Below are 27,089 nucleotides of genomic sequence, written 5' to 3' on the forward strand. Positions count from 1 at the left end.
TTCTTTTTACAGGATCATTATTAAAAGTGCAGCAGGAAGCAAAACTCATAGCTTACTTTTAAACTTGCAATATTCTGTTCATAACTCCTCCATACTGTTTCTAAACTATCTTGCATTTTCGTAAAGTGCCTGTTATTTTAAATATCCCAAGGAGCTTCACAAGCGATACTTGGGAAATTGCGGCAGCCGGCTGTGGGGTGCTGACCCTTCAGTAACAAGCTAGTGATCTACGTCCCTTCCATTAGAGGCTTTCTAACCTCTTCCTTCTTGCTCTGCTCCATTCTTGTTCATAAACAGCACTGTGACACATACAGCCCTCTTTCTTTCTGACATGAGTTAGGGAGAAAGACTCTCTCATAAATTTCACCTGTGTGACTGAGACAAGCTTTGTATATTGATGGGTAGAAACCTCACCTGTACTTAACCCACCAGAGATGGATTATAATGTATCTATCTATCTATTTTGGCCTACCAGTCTTAACCAGCACCCGTCTTCATATTTTGTAGGGGTACAGTATCTTCCATTAGCGTCGAGAAAGAAGCCTTTGTACAACCTCTGTGGTGTTTGAATGCTTCTCATTTGCCGCAGAGAGAACTATTGCCTTTAGCTGGCAAACTTTAATGTTGGAGTTAGAAATGAGAATTGTATCATAGGAGCCCCATCTGGGCCCAACTTTCTCAGACATGCCTCACCTTGAAAACTTCCCATGCCTCAGTACAAGAGAGAGAAGTCTAACCCCTATTTTATCCTTCTTTGTCTGGGCTGCAGAGACTGCAGTGGGAGAGGTTAGAAAACAACAGGCACAGATTCTGACATGGTAGTGGCAAGGATCTGCTTCGGTGGGACACGCCAGGGCTTGTCCTAACAAAAAGCAGACCAGTGTCGTATTTGACTCAAGACTGTGTGGCAAGTCTCTGGTTTCAGTGTGGGATGTGGTCTCTCTTTGGCAGTGCAGCCTAATTTGAAACAAAATAAAATGCATGATCATCTGATTAAATGGGATTAGAATTTGTATGCGATCCCATTCTGGGTTTCTCTCGCTGACATCTTTACGCCTGTTGAAGGCAATTGTAAGATATTAAGTGGTGGTGGATGAGCATTGAAAAAATATAAGGGCTGGCCTATGCTGGGAATTTACATCAGCATAGCTATGTCTCCAGCATAGCTATGTCTCTTGGGGGGTTGAAAAATACGCACCCCTGAGAGCAGGGGGTTGGACTAGATGACCTCCTGAGGTCCCGTCCAACCCTGATATTCTGTGATTATGCCGATGTAACTTCCAGTGTAGACATTGCTAGGTCGATGGAAGAATTCTTTGTCAGTCTAGCTACCTCCTCTCCGGAAGGTGGATTACCCACACTGATAGGAGAACCCCTTCCATTGGCATAGGTAGCATCTACACTGCAGCACTCCAGTGACGCAATTGCAGTGGTTTAAGTGTAGACACACCCTAAGTAATAATTAATCTCTCCTCCTGCTGCAAGATTTACATTCAGAGAAATATAATTCCATTTTAGTTCCTCAAATGGTTGTAAGTTATTTTAAAATTACTTTAAATTCTGTTTCAGAGTAGCAGTAGTGTTAGTCTGTATCAGCAAAGCTTATGCTCAAATAAATGTGATAGTCTCTAAGGTGCCACAAGTACTCCTGTTCTTTTTTTTTTTAATTCTGTAGCTCCTTTCACCCGGAAGCGCCGAGTAATTTATAGATGCTGCACCACTGAAGAGCACTCCTCTCTGGGATGGAGGGCAGCAACCATATGGCACCAAGCGTGCTTCATAACAGCTGGTTGTGTGGGAATTTTAACTGTGAGAACAAGGCAAATTCAACTTTTGCTCTTACTAAAGTAGCAGACAGGGCATCCATTTTTAAGGCCTCATCCAAAATAGCCCCCTACACAGGAAACTGAATGGAGCTCAGTTTATCTGCCGTGGAAGGCTGACAGGCTTAAGACAACATGCCTTGACTTTGAACTTGTGGTTCTGGGGAGTTTTGTTTTTTCAGACCAGATCACTGATTGCTCCCGCCTGGAACATGCGTGGTGCACGTTAATAATTGGTTTTAGTTGCTGTCATCTATGGAACTTGCATTTGGAACCAATAGATTTTCTGTGTGGAGCGTGTAGAATATATTTGTTGCATGTGTGATATTTTTGTGTACTCATGTACAGTTGATATGCTTGGCTTGAAAAATATTCTCTCTCTAAAGAAAAGATTTTGCTGCCATTTTGTGTAAATATCACTGCTCATTTGCCAGTTTCTCCCTCCCGCTTCTTAGGTTTTGCTTGTGTGAAACCAGCTGTCCCCAAGAAGATTATTTCCCTCCTAATTTATTTGTCAAGGTCAATGGAAAACTCTGCCCTCTGCCTGTGAGTAAACCTTGTTCCTTGCTTATATGGGAGAGGCGGGGCCAAATTCTGCCCTCAATTCTGCAACCACAACTCCCACTAAGCTTTGTGGGAGCTATGCGTATATATCAGAGATTCAAAGTTGGCTCTAAGAACTGAATGGTGCCATTAGGATATCATACTGATCTTGTTACATGCTTGTGAACTGGTTTAGAAGGAATAACTTACCCAAACTTTGACCTGTTCCTCTCATTGAACACTAAGCTACTTAGTTATAACTTGTACTGTGAAGACAGAAGTGCCAGAATAGCATAAGAGAAGCTGATCCTGCAGTAATTCAACCTGGCCCAAAATGAGAATTAAAAAATTCTCACGTGAGAACCTGTACTGCTTGTGAGATTTCTGGCCGAGTTCAATAGATCCAAGTGGGGATGATAAGCACTGGGGCCAGGATTTTCAGAGGGGGAGGGTGGTTCGTTGTTTAAGCTCCCATCTTTAGATGCCTTGAATGGGTCTGATTTTCAGAAAGCCTACAACCATTTGCTTTCTGAAAATCAGGCTCCGTTAAGTAGTTTCAGATTTGTCCCATGAAACCTTTGGATGTTCCTCTGAACTGAGCCTTTCTGAGGTTAGTCTGTCATCACCTTAATATCCCAGTTTGTTGACCTCCATTAATATTATGGCTTGGAAGTGGCCTCTTCATAATTAAGGTTGAGTCCTTATAAAGCTTTATTTTAGTACCATTATTATTCTGGGCTTGGAACACTCCTTTGGCCTGGAAGTTGCCAGATTCCCCCTGCTGCAGTGCTGAAGATCCAGTGTTCAAAGCCCTCTTGATGACGCAGAATAGGGGAATTGAATTTGGTTTTATTTTTTCCCTCTTTTTGGAAAAAAAAAAACAACAAAAAACCCAAAAGCTAGGAAATTACATGCAAAAAGCTCCGTTAAAAGAAGATTATTTTGGTTTCAAAACCAAGCATTTGAAAGGAATGAAATGCTGCCTTTACAGTCACCTGTGAAACCTCAGTTATGTCCTGTGTGTGATTGTATTAGGATAGTTATTGCTTATTGACTTACTCCCCCTCCCCCCGGACTCCTACCTCATTCAGTGTACAGAATAAACACACAGTTGTGGTAGTATTAAGGTTATGAGGGCAACCATAACTCTGGCATTTTCTAACCTTTGAGTGCTTGACTTTGTAACTAAATGACATTCTTTTAATGAAGCGTTTTGTATGCAATAGAGAATAGAAGGTCTCTGACCTGAACAGCGTAGAATTTGAACAAGGCATGATACTCTCACTCACATAAAGGGTCTGTAGCAGCTTTAATGTATCCTTCATGACTAAGCTGGAATGGGAAGCAGTGAATTTTCACTAATTTGCATGATATTGTGGTCCATTTTCTCAAACAGTGCTGAAGGTTTTACTTGTATCTCTGTAGGGCTGTGCTCCCAAGCCCAAGAATGTCTTGGTGGTGAGAGGGAGACATGGGAAGAGCAACTGTTTAAGGCTTTTTACAGTTAAATGGTTACTGGGACAAGTAACCCAGGTATCTTCCTGACGTAGACATTGACAGGGAAACATTGCTCCAGTCGTTTTGAAGACCCTACCTCTTTAATCTTACAGCATGGGTTTAATGTGTGTAGTCTGAATTGCACCTTCAGCTTCCTATGCTGAGACAAGAAACACCTCTTTTTTGTCCAAAATAAATAACCTTGCGGAAAACCTGCAAGAATGCTGCAGCCAGAACTGTTTGCTTAAAAGAAAACACTTTGTGCACGTCAGTATTGGAGGAGGGCTTGGAGTTGGTTGTGAAATTAAAACGGATCATAGACTATGGCTCCAATTCCATGTTGTATTAGCTGCTGTTAAAATTCCATTGTGTTGCCTCTGGGGTTCTGATTGTTCAGCTGTTGCGCTGGTGGGGAGGGGGACCTCAGGATAAAGCCAGCTATAAAAGAGTAGGGTTTGCAGTGCGTCATACAGGGCATTTACCCTATAAGGAAACTTGGTTGATCTCAAGTAGCTTCCTTGCCTTTGCAGGGCTATCTGCCGCCCACTAAAAATGGTGTGGAGCCAAAACGACCAAGCCGTCCCATCAACATCACTCCTTTGGTGCGGCTTTCGGCAACTGTTCCCAATACGATCATCGTGAATTGGTCCTCCGAGTTCGGCAGGGTATGTGACGTGAAGCACAGCAGGTGCTAAGCCTTTTTAAGCCAAAGGGTTTCTCCCGGGCAAGTAGAACCTGTCGCCTCCTAGGTCTTAATTGTCATTGTGCTGCGCACCGTAGCAATTCAGAACTGCATGGTGCCTGCAGGGAGAGAAGGCTGGACCTCCTGCCCTGAAAGCATGGACTCCTACTACTTGAGCTAAGAGAGAATCTCCATTAGCTATTAACAGCAGAAGGCTTGTGACACACAGATCAGCCACTCTGATTACATCCAATAGAGGGTTGTAGTGTGGCACTATGATAAATGTGGGAATTTTGGTAGTATATGTATTATCCCTGTGCATGCCTCAGTTTCCTTCTGGTCTTTGCATTGCTGTACACCGAGTGTAATGGGAGGGGATGAGCAGCCTGACTGGAGACCAGTGTCATTGACAAACTGAATAAAGTCTACACATGTGAACAAAGGATCCTTAGAGACAATGCAAACCCCAATGGCCAGGACAGTCGCATCTCGTACCCAACAGCCGAGAAGAAGGACATTTCCCTCTACCTCTCCGCAGGGAAGCAGAGCAAAGGCCCCAAGCTGGGCAACAAAGTGGAAAAGTGTCAGGTGGCTGGGGTAAGAGCAGAGATAGAGTTCTGACCTGGGACTTCACTAGAAGGTTCAGCTAGGTTGATGTAATTTGTAAGTGTCAACCAGGCCTGAGAGAGTGAGTCAGGATGGATTCTACAGGAGCTTGGCTGGGTGAAGTCCTGGCATTGGCCAGTCTGAACGTTTGCTTCTCTGCTAACCTCAGGAGTTTCTGATTCTGTAGGCCAGGTGACTAATAAACTGTTATCTTGTTTTGAAAAGGCTCCCTGGTGTCACTGCAATAACTTCCTGAGAGCATGGCACCCTAAGGGGTCGCGCAAGTCTCCCACGGGAGTCTGGCTTGGCTGGGCTGGCTGCAGGGAGCCCCAGAGAGACACAGGGAGTGCTGGCACCCAAAGACCCTGTTTTGGAGTCATGGAAGCCATAGGCCTGCCCCTGTAGAACTATGGATCCTTGGGGGCTGGCACGCTAAAGGGGTCACACACAAGAGACTGGTTACAGGCTGGGGCACAGGCCAGACACTCGATCCATGACAGCGGGTGGGAGAAGGGCAGATTCTGGATGCCAATGAGAGTATTTTGCAATAAGTGATGTGCAGCAGTAAAAACAAGGTTAGTCAAAGAAAACAGCAGAAAATCGCGTATAACCACCTCCCTAGGAAGAACATCACAGAGCTGTGCGGGGAGAGAGAGGTAAGCATTGGGAAGTTAAACAGTTGTGGGGCTGGGCAGGATGAGGAGGCCAGGAGCAGAGGTCCAGGCCTAGGCAGGATTCTGAGGGAGTCTGAGGATGGCAGAGGCAGTAGCCACAGCGTCTGCAGCAGCAGTTGGACATCTGCAGGGCTCAGTTCCCCAGCTCTGGAGTTGGAGTGGCAGAAGCTGGAGCTGGATGCAAAAAGGCTCCGGATGGAGGAACCGAGGCTGGAGTTTGAGAACCCTGCAGGGGGCATAGGTGCTAAATTATTGGTCCCATTCCAGAGAGTGGGGGAAGATATCTACCTCCTCACCTTTGTGAACGTTTGTGAGTTGAACCAGATTCCCCCTGCAGACTGGCTGCGTAGTGTCACTCCCTTATTGGGTTCCCAAACTACGGAGGCACATAGCCAAGTGGACTGGGCTGATGCTGGGAACTATGACCCATTTGAGAGCCTTATTGCATGTTTGACTTAACACCTGAGACCAACAAGAAAAGGTTTCGGGGTGTGCAAAAGAACAAGGGGGTGATGTACATGGAGGTTGGCACCTTGCTAGGCAGTTGTTCCCACAGGGGGGTAAAGGGGCTGGTGTCCCCACTCTGGAATCTTTGTAGGAGGAGTTTAGCGCAATAATGTGATGTGTCCCCTGGAGCTTGTGTGTGGTTAGTGGATTGAACACCTAGAATTCACGTAGTGCAGGTGAGTTGGCAGATCAAGTTGTAGACAGTAGGCCCAGCTACCAAAGGGGAATGGCTGAAAGCATTGGTCCCCTTGTGGAGGCTCCCCAAAAGTTGAATTTGGATAACTCCAGAGGGGCTGGGGGGAGGGACAGCTGATCTCAGTAGAACCTGCCGAGGAATCCCAAAGATCTGAGGTGCAAGTCCTGGAAAGGAGCCAGGCCTCCCCCTGCAGGGCTAGTGTGGGAGCCCAGAATTTTTTGTGGGGGCCTGTATAGACATTTAAGGAAGGTGTTACACAGGTACAAAGTGTCACTAGTAGTTGTTAAAAATCCCTTTTTACAGCATTGTACAGTTACTCCAGGCTTTGCAAACAGACGAGCCCTCTTCCCTAGCAGTTTGCTTTGCAGGCTAGAAGGCCTAACCTCAGTCTTTCTGTCACTAGAACTACTCTCTGTCAGTTTACCTGGTGAAACAGCTGACTTCAGTCACACTGCTACAGAAGCTGAGAGCCAAGGGCATTCGGAACCCAGACCACTCCCGGGCCCTAAGTGAGTAGCTGCTGCTTTACGTTTTTTAACCGCTTGTTACATGATCTCTAGCTGAATAGATCTGAATCCACAGCAAACAAGGCAAGCCCAAATTCCCATACGCCCTCTTGCAAACACACATACACATAAGATTATACATGCAACCAGTCCCATTTTTATGAAAAGCGTGAACTGCCATCGAAAACAAAGATACCTGAGTTGAGGGAAGGGGGTTATACGGCATGGCTGCTGGTAATATCATGGGATGAGCTCCAGGTAAAAATTCACAAGGCTGCCCTCCTCCTTTCAAGCTCTCCTTAAAACCCCTCTGTGCTGTGATGTCTGTCCAACACTAGGCAGCTGGTGGTTGTGCTTGCTGCTTAGTGCACTAATCGTGGGCTGGCGTGTTCCCTTTGTCTGTCGTTTTCACTGGTTGTTTCCTGTTAAAGGTAGGTTGTAAGATCTTTCTTGTTATGTGCCCAAGGGAGCCCTGATTGGGGCCTCTAGGATCTAGTATAATAGAAATAATGTGTTTGCTACCATAAACACTTCCTAGATAGCTAACTTCATGCTATACGATATATAATCTGAAAAAATCACCAACACTTTTCATAGACCTGAGAAACTTTTTTCTTTTCAGTCAAAGAAAAATTAACAGCTGATCCCGACAGCGAGATAGCGACAACGAGCTTACGGGTTTCTCTCATGTGTCCGGTGGGTTCTATACGAGTTCTCTATGCTTCAACATCCACTTAGTGTTTGCTTAAAAATGTCATGCGGGATGCTGCTCTTCCGGTTTTATAAAAGGTTCTCCTCCTTGGGAGTCTTATTAAACCAGCCCCTTTTCCCCATGCGTAAAAGTTGGCTGGAAATGCTGATCCAAATTTCTCAACATATATACCCATATGTATATAGTATTTTCTGGGCATAGCCTAAACTGTGTGATACTGATTAAGGCTGTGTAAAGTATTCCACTTTTCACCAGTTAGGATGTGTGTGTAGGGTGGGAGATCCAAGGAAGTTGAACTTTCCCATCCATGGTGAAGCCTTAGTTGATGCTACATCACATACCCCTCCTGGCATAAGTTGGGCTCTCTGGGCACGTTCAATGAAAGGGCCAAAATAGGAAAAAATGGAACTTGTTGGTTTCTCCTGCTGCCCCGTGGAAGCGCTTTGAATCAAACTGTGTTAATTTCTCCTTTCTGTGTCTTCCAGCTGGGTAAGATGAGGCTAATAGTGCCCTGCCGAGCCATTACCTGCACCCACCTCCAATGCTTTGACGCGGCGCTCTACCTTCAGATGAATGAGAAGAAACCTACATGGACCTGTCCTGTATGTGATAAGAAAGCCCCCTATGACAGCCTGATCATTGATGGGTAAGCTGAGTAGGTTCCTGGGTCAAAGACCAGCCTGGAAACTCTTTTTAGGCTAAGTCCTTAATGTTGCTATGTACAGACAGTCCCTGCCTTGAACAACTTAGTCCAACACTCCCACTCATTCCACGTAGACCAGCCTGACTCCTGGTCAGTACTGGCCTGAGCTGGATTTGAACCCAGAACTTCAAAATATAATTCTCTATATTTCATTTAGCAGTCCCCTGAGCCCATCATGTTTGTACCATGAGCCTCCTTCATGTCTGTACTGTCAGCCCCCAAGTGTTCAGGGCCAGGCAGGTTCCCTCAGAGGTGCAGGTCTTTTCATGGATGGCTTTTTTCAGCATATGCTTTTGCTCAACTGCATGACAGGTTGTTCATGGAAATCCTCAACTCGTGCACAGACTGTGATGAGATCCAGTTCATGGAAGATGGCTCCTGGTGTCCCATGAAGCCCAAGAAAGAAAACCAGGAGGTGTGCCCGACATCTACGTACAATGGGATTGAGGGTACGGGAGCTATGGACACCATCTCTTTAAAAATGTCTTGCTTTTCCATAGGACCTTTCTCTGGAAGGGTCCCAAAGCATTGCAGATACTTGAAATACGATCCATATGTGCGGGTCACTGCACCACTGAAGTGCAGCCAAGAAACACGGCCGGTGTTTAACAATGCACAGCAATGCTACATAACCGCTCACAATGGGGAAGGAGGAAGAATCCCATGTCCAGTTGAAACTGCAGAGGGTAATTCTAGGTAGGCCGAAAGCAAGTACTAGAGCTGAAATTTAGTTAATACCCTGTCCGTTATAAGAAGGAATGACGCTTTTATTATGGGGCTTAATGTTATTTGAGATCCTCGGACGGAAGATGCTATAGAAGTGCAAAGCTTCTTTGTGGGGCAATGCTTTGCCTTCTGCTACCTTGGCCAACTGCAGTTTCTTGCTTCCCCTCTCTCTGCAGCCAGCTCCCTTTACGCCGTGGGCTCTGACGGAAAGCAGTCCTTGGAGAGCAAAAAGAAAGTGGAGATCATCGACCTCACGCTGGACAGCTCATCAGATGAAGAGGAGCCTCCTATCAAGAAACAGTGCCCTGTCTCCACGGTGGCTATCCCGTCGGCAGTAGGGCCCAAGGGGTAGGACACGTCTTATAAACCCTGTCTGGGTTTTCCTCTCTCCTGCAGGTTGCACAGTAACAAGGAGAGGCAGCTTGTCCCATTCATAGAAAATGTATTGGACCAGGCCGGTGGCCTCAGTAGTCCTGTGTCCTGTCTCTGGAAGTCTATAGAGGATGCTTGGGGAAAGCACATCTCCACCCTCGCAGTAATACAAATTGCCAGTTGTATTGATACCATAGTATAAGGGAGTGGGAGGCACATCTCAGCTTGACCCTGGGCCATGATCAGAGCGTTCCCTGAAGCATGGGGATTGATAGCCTGTGTCACTGTCTTGGATGCTGTTTTCATTCATGTGTCTCATTCTTTTTTTAATTCACAAAGTGTGACATCTCACTAACTTGGTGTAGCCCTCATTTGTATTTGAGTTTCACGATGGCCCACTCGGGTGTAGCAGAGCGTTTGGGGAATTGTACTGATTTCAGAGGCCTGGAATACGTAGTATGGGCATGACAACTTGGGTGGTTTATTTGCTGATTTGACTAACGGACAAACAGGCAGGACTTTCTATCAGCTTTTGTGCTTTTATTTCTGTGTAGAGCAGGACAGACTCTGCTTTTCCCTTGTCTGTTTTCCAAATGTCAGACATGATTTAAGAGAGAAATAATTTGGGCATTGTCCTCTCTCCGTGGCACATGTGTTGTGCCCCCTCCTTGGTCAGTCCTTTGTGCCCTTGGGAGGGGTGTGTGCCCCACACTTTGGGAAACACTGTCTGATGGGATTGTGGCTTATATTGCTTCTTCAACAGCAGGAGGATCAGCCCCTGTAGGATGAAGAGGCCCTTGTGTCTGTCACTTAGACCATGTCTACAGTGGTATAAAAAAAAATATAATTTCCCACAGCAGAGAGTCTCAGAGCTCGGGTCTACTGACTGCGGATGGTGCTATGGGGCTACAAATAGCAGTGTAGCCGATCCCGCTTGGGCTGGAGCCCGGGCTCTGAGACCTACTCCCCACCCCCACCCCTTGCTGGGTGACCGAGCCTGGGCCCCACCTGTGCAGGAACATCTACACTGCTGTATTTGACCTGATAGCACGAACCCCGCAAGTCTGAGTCAGTTGACCCAGGCTCTTAAGACTTGCAGCTGTGGTGGTGGGAGGGATGATGATGATTATTTTTGCAGTGTAGACGTACCTGTTGTCTCTAGCCCAGATCTACAAAGGTATTGAAATAAGTGGAAGATCCTTTGCAGATCTAGGCCTCAGTTTCTCCATCATTAAAACAAGGAGGATGATACTGACCGATGAGATGGACTGGTAACAAGCGATGGATAAGAGCAGGGTGGTAGGATCCTCCTCTGTACAGTGGGGATAAATCACTCTTCCCTACCTCACAGGGGAGTTGGAAGGACAAACACTAAAGGTTGTGAGGTGCTCAGGTACTGCCGTAACGGGGACTATATAAGTACTTACCTTAGATCCAAGTCAGATTTATTTTTTTTTTAGTGATTTGTATTTTAGCCGTGTATCTTTAAACAGGTGACGTCATGTTCTTTCTCTTAGTAGTAGTAATATCTGGCTTTTATATAGCGCTTTCCATCCATAGACTTCAGAGCATGCTTTCCACTAGAGGTCGGTAGCATTATCCCCATTTTACAGATGAGGAAACAGAGGCACAGATTGGGGAAGCTATTTGCCCAAGGTCACCCGGCAGGCCAGAGACAGCCGAGTATAGAACCCTGGTCTCCTGAGTCCCAGTCCGGTGCTCTGCCCACTGCATGACACTGGCTCCCCTCCATGCACAAGCTGCAGGCATGGGTAGGACAGCTGATAAAGGTTCTGGGAACATGCCGTGAACAGGATGGAGGCACCGCACAAGAGTGCGGCCAGTCACTGATCAGCTCTGACACCTGAAGCTGAGGTCTAATGGGGCTGGGCGTTCAGGACTGATGGTGACACTGCGTCTGCCTCATTTCCCATGGTGGAGTGGGGCCTGCTGCTTGGTGTCCAGTATTGTGTCTTGGGGTTTCTTCTGGTGCGTCACTGTCCCTGACTTAAAGGGCAGGCTGCTGGTGTGTTTCTCGCCTGGAGTTATGGTCGCTTTGCTCTGCCTTACTGGGTTCCTGTTCCATTTCAGGGTGTTAAATGTTGATCACCAGCCCTCCTCTGTGCTTCGAAGTCCTCCCATGGCAGCTATCGGCAGCGACTATCTCTCCAGCCTCCCAATCCCTGAATACCATCCTTCCTACCAGGTGCCATCAGAGATTCAAGGTAAGGAGAGCAGCACTTTCCAAATCATCTAGTCGGGCAACTGTACCAGTTTACCAGACTAAGACTTCAGCTGTAGCAACCAGTGCCTGTGGCCTCCCAGTCAGTTATGTATGATCTAACCCACAAAGGCACTTTGGCCCAGCCTTGCAAGGCTTGGAGCAGATCAGAGCACATATAGTTGAACGGCAGGAAGCAGGAGCCTGAAGTACCAGCCCTGGTGTGAGATTTCTGCAGACCTGCAGGTGAGTTCCTTAGAGAGGCAGAATAAATTGAAAGCTGATTATTAGTAACAGCGGATGGAGGAGATCTAGCCACAAGCCAGCCTAGTGGCTAATGCTTTTCACGAGCAGAGACTTCCATTCCTGGTCTTGCTCCCGTGGCTGCCATAAGGGGAAATGGAGGCAGCTAGCTTCACCCTGGAAGAGTGGAGAGATTTGTGTCATTCAGTTGCAACCTCCTCAGGCCTGATCTAAGATTGCAAGACAATAGGTCACTGCTCTAGAAAACAGTTTCCTGTCATCTGGGTCTCTCCAAGTGCTTCACAGAAATCACTTGCCATGCCCCACTGAAAGAGACCTTAAAATTCCAACTTTACAGATGGGGACAGAGAGAGGGAGAAAGTGACTTGCCCTCAGGTCACACAGGCAAATCAGTGGCAGAGACCGGACAAGCAGTGTTCTAATTTCCAGCCCCACACATAGACCACTGAGCATGCTCCCTCCTCCTCCTTGGCTGGTGGAATACTTGCACGGTAACAGGCTGATGGCCTGTTTGATAAACTGGCTGGTTCCTAGCTGTGTGGCATCAGTGCACAGGGCATAGGTGTCCATTTCGGGTTGTACACAAAGTTTCATTTCATTCTGCTGGAATCAGAGGAGGGCCAGAACCCACGTCTCTTCCCTCCTGGATGAGGCCCTACTCCGGCCTAGAGAGTCGCTCGCTCTCTTTGGCCCAATGAATATTTAACAGTTTATGCAACAGTTGCAACAGAAAAGACTGAGCACAGCCCACCCCAGAGTAGTCTGTAGCATAGTGGGTGGGGTGTTCACCAGGGAGGGGGTCAATCTGAGCTCAGATCCCTGCTCCAGAGTCATGGTTCCATCTCCCCTATCCCAGGCAACGGTTTCGGGTCGACCGAAACTACATTTTTTGGCAACAAAAAACCCCTCTTCGCCCAGCTCCAGCCCTGAGCTTTGTGACCCAAAGGACCTAGGGTGCATTTTGCAAGAAAAATTTCAATGCTGGCATCTGGGCCATTCCGCATTGGAACGTTGCCTCCCTAAATTCCACCTGTGGCTTCCTTTCCTAAACACACTTTGCACTCCCCCATCCTCAGCTGCTCGGTAGTGTTGCTGAGCGCGGTTAAATAGCTGCTGCGTTCCACCCCTGAGATGGCTGCACTTCAGCGGTGTATGATGTTAAGGATTCTTATTTAAAGTGAATCCTATAGATAGATGGCAAAGTGCTAGTAAATTTTGCCCAGTGATAATGGGACACGCACCTACTTTAAGGTTCCCTAACGCTGCCAGACCAGTACACATGAGAATCTGGCCCCTGATGTATTTCAACACCAAGGCTGCATGATCAGGTACAGAGGGCTCTGTAGCCCACTGGGAGTGTGCACCACAGCTCCCCCCTTTGCCAATCTAGAGAGGATCCTCGGGGTGACAACTGCAGCTACACAGCCTTGGCTTGTTAGCTCTAGCTGTAGCAGCTTATGCTTTTCACTCTGAAAGTTCCCAATGCTCTTCCCGGTGTTGGCCAAAAAGGCAGCCATCGTAGTCCGTTACTGACCTGAGCAGTGAGGTGGATTGGCTGTAACAGTCTCTAAAGAAGTAATTAGATCCCATCTCGTTAGTTGACGCTTAAAATCTAGCACAAATTGGCTCCCTCCCCATCTCCCATAAATTTATTTATCATTAAGTTATTTTTCCCCTTTTATTTTTCTAGGTCTGGATTTGTTTACCTTCCTTCAAAGTGAAAATCAGGTAAGGTTGTTTGGGGGGCTCTGTCTCTCTCTCTCTCTCTCTCTTTTTTCCTCCCTGGCAAATCTATAGGCCAGTAACCCTGTCCTTTTCCTCTCAGCCAATCCTCCTCCTCCTCCACTGTAGCAGTCTGGGCCTGATATGCGCAGCGTTCACATGGCCAAGCACAGCCACATGCCTTCAGGTTCCATTGCTGTTGCCTGGAATGGTCCATGTGCTGTCTGTGGCTTGGAATGCTGGATTCTCGCTTTCGATACATGACTCTTCTTTTCCTTATTAGCACCTGTATTCTTCACTCTGCCTCGCCGCTCCAGGTTCTGGAAGGGGGTGGGGCGCTGAGCTGAAAACGTATCACATACCTGCTAGTGAATCTAGACAAACCTGCAGTGCAGTTTGTTAACCCGGGGCTGCTCTCTGCCTGCCTGGCATTTGATCCTTTCACAGGTGACTCAGGGCGGAGCTGGTGATTGAGCTAGCTAGAAATACCTTCTTCTGACTTATGGGAGCTTGGAGCACGGTTTCTTTCAGAGCTGGTACAATGGGCTCCTTTCTCCTTCCTGGGCCTTGTCTCGCCACCACGGCATGACTCCTGTTCAGATGGCACCGTGCTAACCTGCCATGGCGTGCCAACTATAGCAAAGGGCACGCTCTCTGCCGGGTTATACCAAATGGGAGGCAGCTGGCTCAGGTGAAGTCTCGGTAAACTGGTACAGTTCCCCCAAATCTCAGGAGCATCACTTGTGCCTCTTGACTCTCTCCTTGCCTGCTCTTTCCTTTCCCCTTCTCTTGGTAGCGCAAGCAGTGAAATCTGTTGCTTTGCAGTGAAGTCTGTTCCCCTTGCAGATTGGGCCCCACCAGTGCTCAAAGCATCGAAGGGGGTTTGGGAGGGGGGAGAGGTTTGAATGGGCGCCCAGCCTGATGATTGATGCTCTGTTCCTTGCCTGGCAGCACTACAGCCCTTCCGTGATCACATCCCTGGATGAGCAGGACGCCCTGAGCCATTTCTTCCAGTACCGAGGCACGTCTACCCATTTCATGAACCCTCTGGCTCCTGTCATGGCAGGATCCCACAACAGCATCAGCCCTGCCAGCGGCCGCATCAGCAGCATTGTCTCCACCACCACGCTGCGGGAGAGCCATGGGCATAGCGGGACAATGAGTAGCAGCACAGCTCTCCCGGGCTGCAGGCCAGACATCATTTCCTTAGACTAGCCCCAAGCCCAGGGCATGCTGGCATCTTGTTTCCCCCGCCAAGGATGGGAGAGAAAAGCAGATTTCAGCAGCTGCTGTTGAGCTGGGTTTTTGTCTGGGATGGAAAGGACCCAGCCCATACCAGGTCTCCTAAGCGTGTGTCTCGGTCAGGGCAACACCCTTGTTACATGCAACCTTGGAGCCTCACAGGCGTGGCTTTCAGTTCCGCACATGCTTGCCTGAGCGTACTGGTACTGCTTGCTGGGGAGTGCCGGTGGCCAGCAGGTAAATGCTGACCTCTGGTTATCAAGACCATTTTAAAACTGTGTTTTTAACTCTGTTGTTTGGTAGGATTCTGCAGGAAGATCCTACAGTGATAAATAATCCCCCCCTTGGTGCTGTCCTGCTGGAACAGCACCATCTAGTGGCCAAAGCAGGACTTAGCGGCCATTCACCCCTGGGGATCAGAGAATATCAGGGTTGGAGGGGCCAACCCCCTGCTCAAAGCAGGGCCAATCCTCTGACAGATTTTTGCCCCAGTTCCCTAAACGGCCCCCGCAAGGATTGAACTCACAACTCTGGGTTTAGCAGGTCAATGCTCAAACCACTGAGCTTCCCCTGGGATGTCACCTTCTGCAGCCCTTTGCACCACGCCGCTACTGACTCCTGAAGTGGGGTGAAGAGAGAAACTTGTCTGAGTCCAGCAAGCCTCTCGGCAGGGATGGAAGGGGGTGGGTGCCCGCTGCTTTTATGCACCAACACAAGCACTTTGGCAGTAGGGATTGAGTTGGATCTGGGCTCCTATGGCATTCTTGACTCCTTGATCCTCTTCTTTGCTCCCCTCCTTCCCTGGGGAGTCTGGCCTCCCAGGCCTGGGTTAGAGCAAAGAACTGGTGACTCAGAAAGAGGCTAGCAAACTTCTGCTTCCAGCTACCAGCTGTGCTGAGAACCTCTGCTGTCCCAGGGTTTAAATAACCGAGTGGGCAGAAAAACAGATGCTCTAACTGAGCCCTGATTCCAAACCCCATCCAGCAAACATGGACATTCCCCAGCAGAGACCTAGCCACGGAAGGGAGGGCAAATCTGCAGCCTACATGCTCTTAAGTTTTCCCATTAAGCAGGTGAGAAGTTGGGGCTCCCTCCCACCTCGCCCTCGATTGAAAGAGCTGAAACAACACCGTTGGGCCCCAAACTCAGCTCTGCAGAGCGAATCCGTTCTTCAAACCCCTGTGCAAACTTCTCGTGTTTGTAACTGAATGTGCTAGTAGGTGAGCGCCAGAAAGAGAAACTGATCGATCCGTTTTCAAGGAGAAAAGAGATTTTGTAAATGTGCGGTTTTTTAATTGAAGAACCTGTGGCATTATGAGTAGCGCAGGAAAGGAAACGTTCACTTTTTAATTATGAATGTTCACCACCCGCGTCCCTTTAAAGTTAGCCATTTCCTGGCCTCTGTTTTAGTGTTGTCTCCTCATTATGACGTAATCTTCTTTTTGGTAAGAATCAAGGCGAAAAGAGGCCATTGGAATTGATGTCCCATCAGTGGCATTTACATGTGGGTTGGGGCAGTTCTTTATTGGGATGCTAGAGGCGGCCAGCGGGGGTGGGGAGGGATTCTTGCCTGTGAACCCTCCTGCAGATAGGACAGTATCGAGTGGAGGTGTAGCAGGGTGACTGCCAGGGCTTTTGTCTCCCATCCATCCCCTTGCAGAGGCACTGGGCAGCTCGGCCCAGTCTGTCTCGGATGTAATTACGATGTATTTTTTTTAAATGTAGATTTCTTTTCCTCCTCCTAAATATTTCCAATACAGATCTGTACAGAGAACATAGCTATATTTTCAGTTGCAGCTTTTGTACATCCAAAACTCCAAAGACCTCCCTGTGTGTATCTCCTGAGGACTAAATGAAGGTTGTGTTGTCCCCGCTACAGCGCCTTCGCGGGGACAGCACATCGCCTGTTGCACAGTTTATTTATGTATTTAAATGTATACCTTTGTTTGTAACCTTTACCGCATCACAGCTGCTGATTTGAGTGTCCTGCGTCACCAAGGGCTCGCTAAACTACCCCAAGTACCTACTGCCAAGGTCATATTTTTATTACTGTAGCAAGATTGGCAGGAGTTCGATGCATCAAGATGGTCAAAATGGCATTCAGAGAGGTATAACATGTAGCAGTTTTTTGCACCTTCCCCCCCCCCCCCAGTGTCCCCATCAAGAACTTTAAAACAAACCAATTTCCCTGTGGTTCTGGAGAAGGGTGGTCTGGGATAGCTGTGCCCAGACTTCTGCTGTGACTTCAGTGGTTCTTGTATCTTAGTTGTAATGAACGTCTGACTGCAATCAAAGTTGTAAATCCTACTGAGGAAATAGTTAAGGTGCAGCTTTACCTTGTATTCTTCGCCCAGGCTTAGTTGAGCTAATCATTTTCCCTCCGTTTTGGAGAGGGACGAGTCCAGCTGACGCTCTGCATTTAAAGAGCAGTCGGCTGGAAAATGAACCAACTACTACACTCTCCTTCAAAATACCAGCCCTCAGAACTAGCTTGCTTGGTACTTTTCACCTGAAAACCTCCAAGTGACAGACTTAGCTCTCTGTGAACCAAGAATCATCCTTCCTCACTTGCGTGAACTGCTTTGAAATCCTTGGTGGAGAAGTGCTAGGTCGAGGATTTGCTTTTTGGAAAAATGGTGCTTGGAGAGGTTACTGGACTTTTGCAAATCCCTTTCTCTCTGCTAATCTTCCCAGCACCAAGTTGAAAAGGGACTTAGGACCAGAACAAATGTACTGTGTACATTGCAGTGGGAACATAATTGTTTGTGGGGTTTTTAAAGTTCTGATGTTGGGGGGAGGGGGGATGGACAGACCTGCTCCCAGTAAAGGCACATTTCTATACACATTTGTAACCCTACCCGTCTGTCCATTGGACTGTCTCCTACCAAGATCCTCCAAGGCCAGTCACAGGCTGATCAACTCGCGTGACAATCCAGTGGCTCCACTGTACCCTTTGAGAGGCAGGTACTTTCAGTGTTACGTACAGGTGGTGGTAGCTAGAAGCTGAAGAGACCGACATTAAGGTATTATGCCTTTACAGGGAGCACTGGCTGTTTTCAAGGGTTGTACATACAAGTTGTTTGTGTAGAGGGTGTGTGTGTGTGTGTGGGGAGGGGGGTAGTTGGAGGGTAGAGGAGCATCTAGGGTTTTGATACTGTCTCAAGTCCTTTAGTGTTTTATAAGCTCTCACTTGGTAAACGTTATCTAGACACCTTTAAAAAGCAGCTAGCCACTTTCTCTGGTTTATTTATTCTGTCCGTTTGATATCCAGCTGTTTATTATTTGCAACACTTCTGTATATGCAAACTACCTTTTAGATAATAAAGTTCAAAGCAGCCCCCCGCTGTGCCGGTGTCAGTCACTGGGGGAGCAGACCCCTCTGTTCAAGCTGGATTTGAGCAGCTGGGAGCTGGGAAGAAGGGTGAGTTAGCCCCATTTCCCCAAGGGGAAACTGAGGCAGAGCCCTGAAGTAGTCAGTGGAAGGTGGAATTGGAACAGAAGTTCCTAGCTTGAAGGCCTGAGCTCAAACCGCTGACACACGCTGTCTCTTCAGTGCACCCTTTGGCTAAGCAAGACACTTGGATGGCTAAGGGCAGGGGCAGTTATTTGAATGTTACTGGACGTGTCTTACCACACGCTGGCTTCCAAGACAGTGAACGACTCCCCCCTGTCCCAGGCAGCCGGGTTTTGGGCTTAGTGGTGGAACGCCCACCCAGTCCATTCAGGAGTTGCCTTCCCTTCTTGTCGGTCGCTTCCTTCATAGGAGGGAGAGCCAGAGAGCGACCCCACTGCCCACCTTCCCTTCCTGCTAGGGCTTGGAGCAGTGAGAAGGAACTTCATTCTGGGCAGGCCTCTGCAGCCATGCTTGGTAAAGCCAGGTCCGAGGGCAGGCGATGGTGACAGAGCCCACCTCCTTCGCCGGCAGCTCCACTCCCCAGCTGTCTGCCCCGCGGGGAGGTCGGGGCCTGGGATTTCGCTGCTCACTTGTCCCGCACGGCTAAGGTGTCTAGCCAGAGCCGAAGGGCAAACCTGGTCCCGGTGCTGACCCGTTCCACATCTTGCCCCGCTGCAGGTGCTGTGTTCAGGAAGGTGACAGCAGGAAGTTCCGTGGGCCGGGCCGAGCCCCCGCTCAGCTCTGTGGCTCTGGGTAGATGTAATGGAAGTTACTCAGAGGGGTAACTGAGGGGGGAGGGAGAACACTGAGCAGGCCTGATGCACGAAACACCCCGGAATGGCCAGTGAGGGCTAGTCCCTGTACTGAGCAATCTCCCCCTGTGGCTTCCAAGCCAGGCCTCCTCCTGTCAGGGTGGCCGGCTCCAGCCTGGGAACAGAGCACGAACCGGCTTCTGTTTCAGAGGCCTGGCCTCCCGCACACCAGACTGGGGAGTGGGAAATGGGCATTGAGGCTGAATCCTCACTGTGGTTTCTGAGGGCCTGTGCTCCCCACTGGGCCAGGGCTAGCCAGCCAGCCTCCCCCCGGGCTTTAATCAAAGGCAAGGTTCTAATGTATTACCTACAGGGCACCCCACCCCCATGACTGCTTTGGAGCCAGGGCCCCTACCCCTGCGGGGGGACAGTACCTGGGACCTGTAAAGCCCCCCCCCACACACACACTTGTCCCCACCAAGCAGGGCAGGTGCTGAAGGCAGTGAGAGCTGTGGTTCCCTGGCCTGGGGAACCATCTAGCCCTGGCTGAAGAGATGAGAGAAGCCGAGGGGAAGGTTTGGGGCGTGGGACATGCTTCTCTCAGCAGCGGTCCAGCATGGGGGCAGAAGAGCTGCTGGCGTTCAGAGACATCCAGCATGGGGGCCAATAAAGAGCATTTCTGCCCAGGCATGTTAAGCCCGTGTCCGGTGGTCAAATCCCTACCTAGCCCCTTCCATTCTGCCCTCTGGAGAGTCTTGGTCACTTCCCATGGGGAAGCTGCAATGCTCCTCCCCAGACCTGGCCGCATTTCAGAGGCGGGGAGCAGAGTCCTGCCTCTCCAAGGGAAGATCATCATTCCCCACCTTCTTAGAGGAAAACAGGCCAGGCTGGGTTGGCAAATCCCTCTCCTTACTCGATGGTTGAGGGGAGGTTGTTGGGCACGCGTCCCGTGTTCTCTGCTCCATCCTCGACCGCCGCGATACACTCCAGAATGTGGGGTTCCAGCCAGGCATAGGCGCTGACCTCGCTCTCGTCTGCCTTGATCCTTGTCTGAAATCCAACACGTGGCTCTGAGTGCTGGGAGCAGAGCTCAGCGCTCTCTGGGGCTTGGAGTCACCACAGCTGATGCCCAATCGGGCTATGGGCAGGACTGGGCAAAGGGCTGGGAGAAAGGCCTCTAAGCCGGCTCGGAAGCACTGTCCAACTTCAGGGGCACGCGCTGGTCACCTCAGTCCGGTACCTGCCCGTCTCAGCAGAGAAGTCAAAGTCTGAACAGGCGGTGGAGGCTGAACTCTTCCAAGGGTCCCTCATGCCCAGACCTGAGGCCCAGTGTTTGTGGTGCTGTACTGCCGGCCACCCCTAAGGCTGCCTTCAAGCTGCTGGGGAGGGTGGGGGCCGGGGACAGCAAGCCCAGGCAACGGACGTACATCAGGGCACGTAAGAACAATTCTCTACCTAATCTCTCCTGACCATCTTCTCCAGGGCCGAGCATCCCCTCACTCAGGGGGTGCTAGTCAGCCCCAGCAATGCTCCCCTGCAGCTGCCTTACTGTCCCCCCACCCCAAAGCGCTTGGGGGTGCTCACCTGCAGCTGCTGGTGGCTCTCGGTGGAAAGAAGCAACAGGTACGCAACAACGTGGTGCCGCCTCGGCAGCCCTCTGCTCAGCATGGGCGGGTACACGGACTGCGCAGACAGAGAACAAGGAGCTAGGAATAGGCAGCACCAAATAGGACCGGCTCCAGGATTTTTGCCGCCCCAAGCAGCTCGGGGGGAAGTCAAGATCGCGATCGGCAGCAGCTCCACCGCGCCGCTTTCTTCTTCAGCGGCAGGTCCTTCCCTCCGAGAGGGTCCCGCTGCCCAATTGCCACCAAACAGCCAGACGTGCCTCCCCTTCCCCTTGGCCGCCCCAAGCACCTGCTTGCTGAGCTGGTGCTTGGAGCCGGCCCTGGCACCGAATGCCCGCCCCAGAGGCAGAAACCAGGGTTGGATCCTGGACTCCTCAGCCTGAAGGCCTCTAGCACACTTTGTGAAGCAATGGAAACAGCTTCTCAGGGAAATGCAGCTGCCTCTGGGGTAGGGTGCTGCAGCTGTTTAAACAGCCACACTACATAAGCACTTGAGGCAAGAGAGCAGGGCTGACACCCTGACTTTTGGCCGGGGGCAGGAGGGAACAAGACCGTTTGAGCACTCAGCTTCCCTCTCCAGCAATACCCATAAAACCGGCCACTCTGGGTCAGGTCACTGGTCCATCTAGCCCAGTGGTCAGTGCCAGGTGCTTCCCAGGGAACGAACAGAACAGGGCAATCGGTGAGTGATCCAGGCAGAGGTTTAGGGACACCCAGTGGCTGGGACTGTGTCCCTGGCCACCCTGGCTAACAGCCATCGATGGGGGGACTTTTCTCACTCTCTTGAACCCAGCAATACGTCCTCCCACCCTGTGGGACGGGGTGGCCCAGTGGGAGCCACGGCAGGGAGTGCTGGTGATTCAGTAGGGGGCGCTCATCCCCCACCCCTTTCCTTGCAGTGGGTTACGGCTGCGTGTGTGGCTGGCGCTAGGGGAGGGTGGGAAGCCATCGCCCCCTGGTGGCTGGTCTGCAGGTTGACGGACATGGGCCCTTAGCCCACCCAGGAGGCTCGTGCTTTGAGCATGGACAATCCCAGATTTGCACCTCTCCGGAACCTGGCACGTGCCAAGTGGTTCCACGTGACCTAGGTCAGGGGAGTGGGAAGTTACCTCCCACAGGCCCAGCATCCTCCAGGAGAACCCGCCCGGCTCCAGCCGCAAGCCTGTCTCCTCCTGCAGCTCCCGCAGGCCCGCCTCCAGCAACTACGGTCAAGGGACAGTGAGGTGAGAGCCAGCCTGGCACAGCCTGCCTGCATCCCATGTTCTGCAGCGCCTGGGGCTCTGGAACCCAGCCTGGTGCCACGCTGCGCCACCATAGTGCCCCCTAGCCACAGAACAAGAGCTTCACAAGCCTCTGCATGCTAAGCTGGCAACCCTACTTTACAGATAGGGAAACTGAGGCACCGAGAGGGGAAGTGACTCGTCCAAGCCCATGCACCAACTACATGGCAGTGTCAGACTGAGAACTCAGAAGCTCTGATGCCATCCTTGACTCTAAGCAGCCCCTACCCCCGTTCCCCTTTGAAAATCCCAGGGAAAATTACACTACGCTCAGCTTTATCCTCCACTTCCCTTCCCCAAATAGGCACAGAGACACCACCTACAATTGCTGCTCCCCTCCTCCCCTCTCCTTATTCACCTCCCATCTCTCTCGCCCCTGGGGCTCAAACTCCCCTTCGCTCCCCAGCACCACTTGCCCATTCAAACCAACCCCAATGGAATCCACATGGCAGGTCGAGGAGGTACCTGTTCATCCGGCTCCATGTGCCCACCTGCAAGGGGAGAGAATTGGGAGGGGTCAGTGGCACAGGAAGCAGGACCAGGCCCCCCTGGAGGCAATGGAGATGCTCCCAGCGGTTGTTGCTTCTGGACCATGGTGGTCTCACAGCCCGTGGTGGATTGGAGAGGGAGGGCAGGGACTCTTTGTTCTGGGGTCTGTGCAGCACCTTGCACCATGGGAACCTGGTCCATGACTGGCCTCCTGGCTGGCACGGATAACACACAACCCTTGCAGAAGAAACACTCTGGCCACGGCAGGGGCCCCCGGCAGCAGCGTTTTCCCCCCCTACCGGGCTGGTTTAACAAAGCGCTAGGTGGTTTCATTTCCTTCCACCTCCCCGCTGGTTAATTCTCTGCACAGCCCTAGCACCTGTCACCGCAGGATCTTGACGCAGCTACTGAGTTACACCCTGGTGCATTAGGTAAGGACTGCGGGGCAGGAAGGGGAGGGAGGCCAAGAGAAGGAAATTGACTTGAAAAAGATCAAACGACAAAGTCAGTGGCAAAGCTGAGAATGGAACCCAGGAGTCCTGCCTCCCAATCACTCTCTTTAACCACTAGCCCACATTCCTGTCCTCGACCTAGAAATATGACTTCAGAGGCTCAGTTCCCAGTCTCCGACTCTTCCCTGTAAACAACCCTCTTCCCCTTCCAATGACCACAGAACCGCCCCCCATCCCCCATTGGGCTGGGCAGACAATGGACAGGAAACCCCAGCTAGATGCACCACCAGGCCCCCACTGCGGTGCCCATTTCTAAGCCAGCCTCGTCCGTGTCTTCTCACCGGGGGGCACCCACACGTTGGGGAAGATGCTGAGATTCTTGGCCCTTCGTGTGAGCAGGACTCTCCTGTCAACAGACTGCAGGATGACGGCCACCCCCACGTCCACCCCGCGGCCTCGGAGTGCCTCTGGCAGCGCGGCAGCCTGCCTCTCCTCCAGGTGCTTGATGGGACAAAAGGACGGTCTCTGGGGAAGGAAAAGGAGAGTGTTTGGTAACGGTCATACCAGGCCTCAGCTGGAGTCACGGCAAGAGACCACAGCTTCCCGGATCAGGCCCGTCAGACCTTTCATCCCAAAGAGCTTCACCAAGTTTCTACACGCAGCAGCTGTGACATGCAGCCACCTCTGGGGCTTATCACAGCAGAGGGGTCATTCTGGGCCAACTCTTCTCACTACGCAAAGAGCATGAGGAGCAGACAGGATCCGTGGCTGACGCAGGCAGTCGCTAGACACCCCACGGCCAGTTTCACATACCCAGTCGTGTTCCACATGCAGCCTCAGAGCTCAGACCCAGCTCGACTTCCCTTGGCAAGGACCCTGGCCTAAGCCCCTTCCTCCTCCCAGAAAATGCCAGGGGCTCTTGTCCGTTAGTAAGTTACACAGAACTGACCAGCCAGGGAGCGCTGAGGATTTTAGGTATTACCAAACTGTTCTCAGCTTGCAAGTGGAGAAACTGAGGCACAAATGCTTGTCCCAGGGCCATGCAGCAAGTCAGTGACAGAGCCAGAAATAGAACCCAGGAGTCCTGGTGTTCAGCTCTAACTCCTAGCACACGCTACGTCTCAGAGAGGAATGGAGGACCCAGGCGTTCTGATGCCCAATCCCCTGCTCTAGCCACTCGAGCTCACTGCCCTCAAGCCCGTCGGTTTAGATACAAGTGCCTCTCCCCACTGCAGACGTCCCCCCACAATATCCTGACCTTTAGAAGGATCCGGGTGGAGCCAGGGAACTCGCTGTCGGAAATGACAAACTGGTTTTGGTCCAAGCCGCAGCAGACCGTCGCCTCGTCCTCATGGGATGCACAGAAGTGCCCGGTGACGCTCTGCGAGACAGAGAGAGCGGGGAAATCACAGGCCTCATCTTCTTGCCACGCTCCGTGGGGGGCTCCCAGCCCTGCATACACGTTATCCGTGGGCAACAGAGCCCAGCAGCTCGGGCAGGATCCTCCCCACTATGGAGGGCAGATGGGACTCAGCTATCTCAGGGGGCCACTCGACCACGTCCTCACCCAGAGCTGAGGATAGAGCCCAGGCCTACTGACGGCAGCAGGTGGCCCATCCACTAGACTCAGCCCAGGAAACAGACCGGGCCATCCCCATCGGAGCACAGCGCCCACGACCCAAACATCTGCTCAGCGCCTGCCTCAGCTTCGGCCTGCCCCTGCAGGGGCGAGAGGCTAACAGGGCTCGGGAGCGAGAGGCGGCTGCCAGAGAAGGCCACAGGCCGGAGTCCCTCATGGAGGAGGGAGCGCAAAGGGGTCGCTGGGTCCAGGTTAGTTGTTGGAGCAGGGGGCCTGGGAGACAGAACTCCTGGGTTCTATTTCTGGCTCTGTCACTAACCCAAACCACCCCCTTGCACACCCAGCCCTCCCACTAAGTTCCCCCTGCACACTCAGCCCCCACCCCACCGCCTGCACACCCACCCCATCCCCAAACCTCCCTGTACACCCACCCCATCCCTGCACACTCAGCCCTCCCCCTAACCTCTCTGCACACCCACCCCATCCCCACACACCCCCTGCACACCCAGCCCTCCCCCAACCTCCTTGCATACCCAGTCCCCAACACAGTCAGCCCATCCCCCTGCACACAGCTCCAACCCACTGCCTGCATACCCAGCCCTGTGCCCCACACCCAGCCCCCTGCACACCCAGCCCTGCCCCTAACCTCCCTGCACACCCACCCCATTCCCCACCCACATCCTGCACACCCAGCCCTCCCCCTAACCTCCCTGCACACCGAGTCCTCAACACACTCAGCCCATCCCCCTGCACACTCAGCTCCACCCCACTGCCTGCATACCCAGCCCTGTGCCCCACACCCAGCCCCCTGCATACCCACCCCATTCCCCACCCACATCCTGCACACCCAGCCCTCCCCCTAACCTCCCTGCACACCCACCCCATTCCCCACCCACATCCTGCACACCCAGCCCTCCCCCTAACCTCCCTGCACACCGAGTCCTCAACACACTCAGCCCATCCCCCTGCACACTCAGCTCCACCCCACTGCTTGCATACCCAGCCCTGTGCCCCACACCCAGCCTCCACCGCACCGCCCGCATACCCAGCCCTGTGCCCCACACCGAGGCCCCCGCACACCCAGCCCCTTGCACACCCGCCCCCTCTCACCCCCCCCCCCCCGCCGCACACGCCACCCGCCCCGCACCTGCAGGAAGCCGGCGCGCTCGGGCCGGGCGCTGCCCTTGGCCAGGCGCACCAGCCCCCGCGCCAGGCTCTCCATGGGCGCGGCGCCGACCCGGCTCGGGGCCTTGCGGCGAGCGCAGGACGCCCGGGAGCCGGGCCGGCTGCAGGCCGCGCAGCGAGCGGAGAGGGGCGCCCCTGCTGGCCGCTCGCCGCGCAACCGGCTCAGCCGCTGCAGGACAAGCGGGGACCCAGCAGGGGTTGGGCACATGCCGCCCTCCCTGTCTCTGCAGCCCCTGGGGGGGGGGCGCACGGCCCCTGGCTGGGGCGGAGCCCAGCATCCCGAGGAGCTGGGGGTGTTGCCGCCCGGAAGCGGTCCAGACCCTCCCCTCCACCTGGGGGAGCCCTGTCCTGGACCAGGACCCCGTGGCGCCAGGCGCTGTACAGACACAGCACAAACAGCCAGGCCCTGCCCCAAAGAGCGAGCCCCCAAGTCTAAGCTCCTCCTATCACATCTTCCTACCTAGGGCCTCGCTGCTGAGGGCAGCCCCAGAAACCTGCCCACAAGAGGGGCTGTAAAATCAGAGTTGCTGGGCCAGCTGGCTTGGAAGGTTTAGCAAGGGAAAAGTCTCTCCTAGTTTCTTGGGTGGTAAAAGTCTCCAGCCTGGAGATTATTCCTCCTGCTAGCAGTGATGGGTGCCTCTGTCTGCAGCCAATGGAGGGTAGATGTGATCGCACCCAGAGGCAGATCTCCTGTTCCTTCCCCTAGGGCAGTGGTTCTCAACCTGTGGTCCATGGACCATGTCTAAGGGATCCGTGAAAGGTTGTTACCATAGGACAGTGGTTTTCAACATGGGTGTCTACAGCTGATAGCTAAGATTTCCAAAGGGGTCCAGCCCTCCATTTGAAATTTTCTTAGCAGTCCACCCATGAAAAAAGGTCAAGAACCCCTGCACTAGAGGACAGTGAAATAGATGCACAGAGCGAGATGAACCTAGCGGGTATAAAAACACGCCGGGCCAGCACGCTGTCTGCTGTGTTCAGCTGGCACCGCGTCATGCCTAGATTTGCACTGTACTCTGACTCTTCCTCAGCCTCCTGCTATTTTCCACCACTGTGTCAAACCTCTCAGCCATGCTGCGGCTCTGTCCGCACTGCAGGCCACAGGTGCGTTTACACGGAGACCGCGATCTTGCTATGAAATCCTGCTGCAGACCAGGCACAGGTTGTGGTCCCCAGGCTGGGCTCTTGATGGTCAATTCCAGACCTAGGAGGTTCAGTGGGGAGGTATTGCAAAGAACCCTGCCCTTCAGCTGGCCATAGGGTGGCACTCTCCCCAGAGAGGTCATGGACTGAATGGGTTATATACCATCCCCACCTCCAACAACCCCCTCCAAAGC

At 51.9% G+C, this 27,089-nt stretch overlaps 2 protein-coding genes across 8 annotated transcripts in view; one reads left to right on the forward strand and one right to left on the reverse strand.

The window, feature by feature from the left end:
• PIAS3 (protein inhibitor of activated STAT 3) overlaps positions 1-15,487 on the forward strand; it is a 38,741-nt gene extending 23,254 nt beyond the window's left edge. For 5 of the 6 annotated variants that reach the window (XM_030542524.1, XM_030542520.1, XM_030542521.1 and 2 more), the window contains 10 exons: positions 2,279-2,369; positions 4,394-4,528; positions 6,932-7,037; positions 7,657-7,730; positions 8,232-8,392; positions 8,762-8,898; positions 9,352-9,523; positions 11,639-11,772; positions 13,723-13,760; positions 14,706-15,487. In XM_030542524.1, coding sequence (XP_030398384.1) covers positions 2,279-2,369; positions 4,394-4,528; positions 6,932-7,037; positions 7,657-7,730; positions 8,232-8,392; positions 8,762-8,898; positions 9,352-9,523; positions 11,639-11,772; positions 13,723-13,760; positions 14,706-14,969 — 1,312 coding nt within the window. In that variant the 3' untranslated portion in view covers positions 14,970-15,487. Of the gene's footprint in view, positions 1-2,278; positions 2,370-4,393; positions 4,529-6,931; positions 7,038-7,656; positions 7,731-8,231; positions 8,393-8,761; positions 8,899-8,949; positions 9,086-9,351; positions 9,524-11,638; positions 11,773-13,722; positions 13,761-14,705 lie in introns of those variants that run through there. The other variant, XM_030542525.1, reaches the window with a different exon arrangement.
• A 537-nt stretch (positions 15,488-16,024) lies between these two features.
• NUDT17 (nudix hydrolase 17) lies at positions 16,025-25,791 on the reverse strand. 2 transcript variants are annotated; one of them, XM_030542526.1, is made up of 8 exons: positions 25,715-25,791; positions 24,247-24,369; positions 23,330-23,513; positions 22,513-22,538; positions 21,877-21,969; positions 20,727-20,825; positions 20,056-20,192; positions 16,025-19,139 (listed from the first exon to the last, which is right to left on the reverse strand). In XM_030542526.1, exons 1-8 carry the CDS (start codon positions 25,787-25,789, stop codon positions 18,977-18,979), a joined length of 900 nt encoding a protein of 299 aa, XP_030398386.1. In that variant the 5' UTR covers positions 25,790-25,791; the 3' UTR covers positions 16,025-18,976. The 2 variants fall into 2 exon arrangements, with proteins under 2 accessions (XP_030398386.1, XP_030398387.1); XM_030542527.1 differs by having other exon boundaries at positions 19,055-19,139; positions 20,006-20,192.
• Between the last annotated feature and the right edge of the window lie 1,298 nt (positions 25,792-27,089).

Source organism: Gopherus evgoodei, chromosome 24, assembly GCF_007399415.2.
Source record: "Gopherus evgoodei ecotype Sinaloan lineage chromosome 24, rGopEvg1_v1.p, whole genome shotgun sequence".
In the NCBI taxonomy this organism is placed as follows: Eukaryota; Metazoa; Chordata; order Testudines; family Testudinidae; genus Gopherus; species Gopherus evgoodei.

What these genes read in the sequence shown, in the direction of transcription:
- NUDT17 (XM_030542526.1), bottom strand. Translation starts at nt 25,789, where the DNA reads ATGGAGAGCCTGGCGCGGGGGCTGGTGCGCCTGGCCAAGGGCAGCGCC. An exon ending in AGCGCGCCGGCTTCCTGCAG is followed by an intron (nt 24,370 to 25,714) that starts GTGCGGGGCGGG and finishes TCTGTCTCGCAG; the next exon opens with AGCGTCACCGGGCACTTCTG. An exon ending in AGAGCCACCAGCAGCTGCAG is followed by an intron (nt 20,193 to 20,726) that starts GTGAGCACCCCC and finishes GTTGGATTTCAG; the next exon opens with ACAAGGATCAAGGCAGACGA.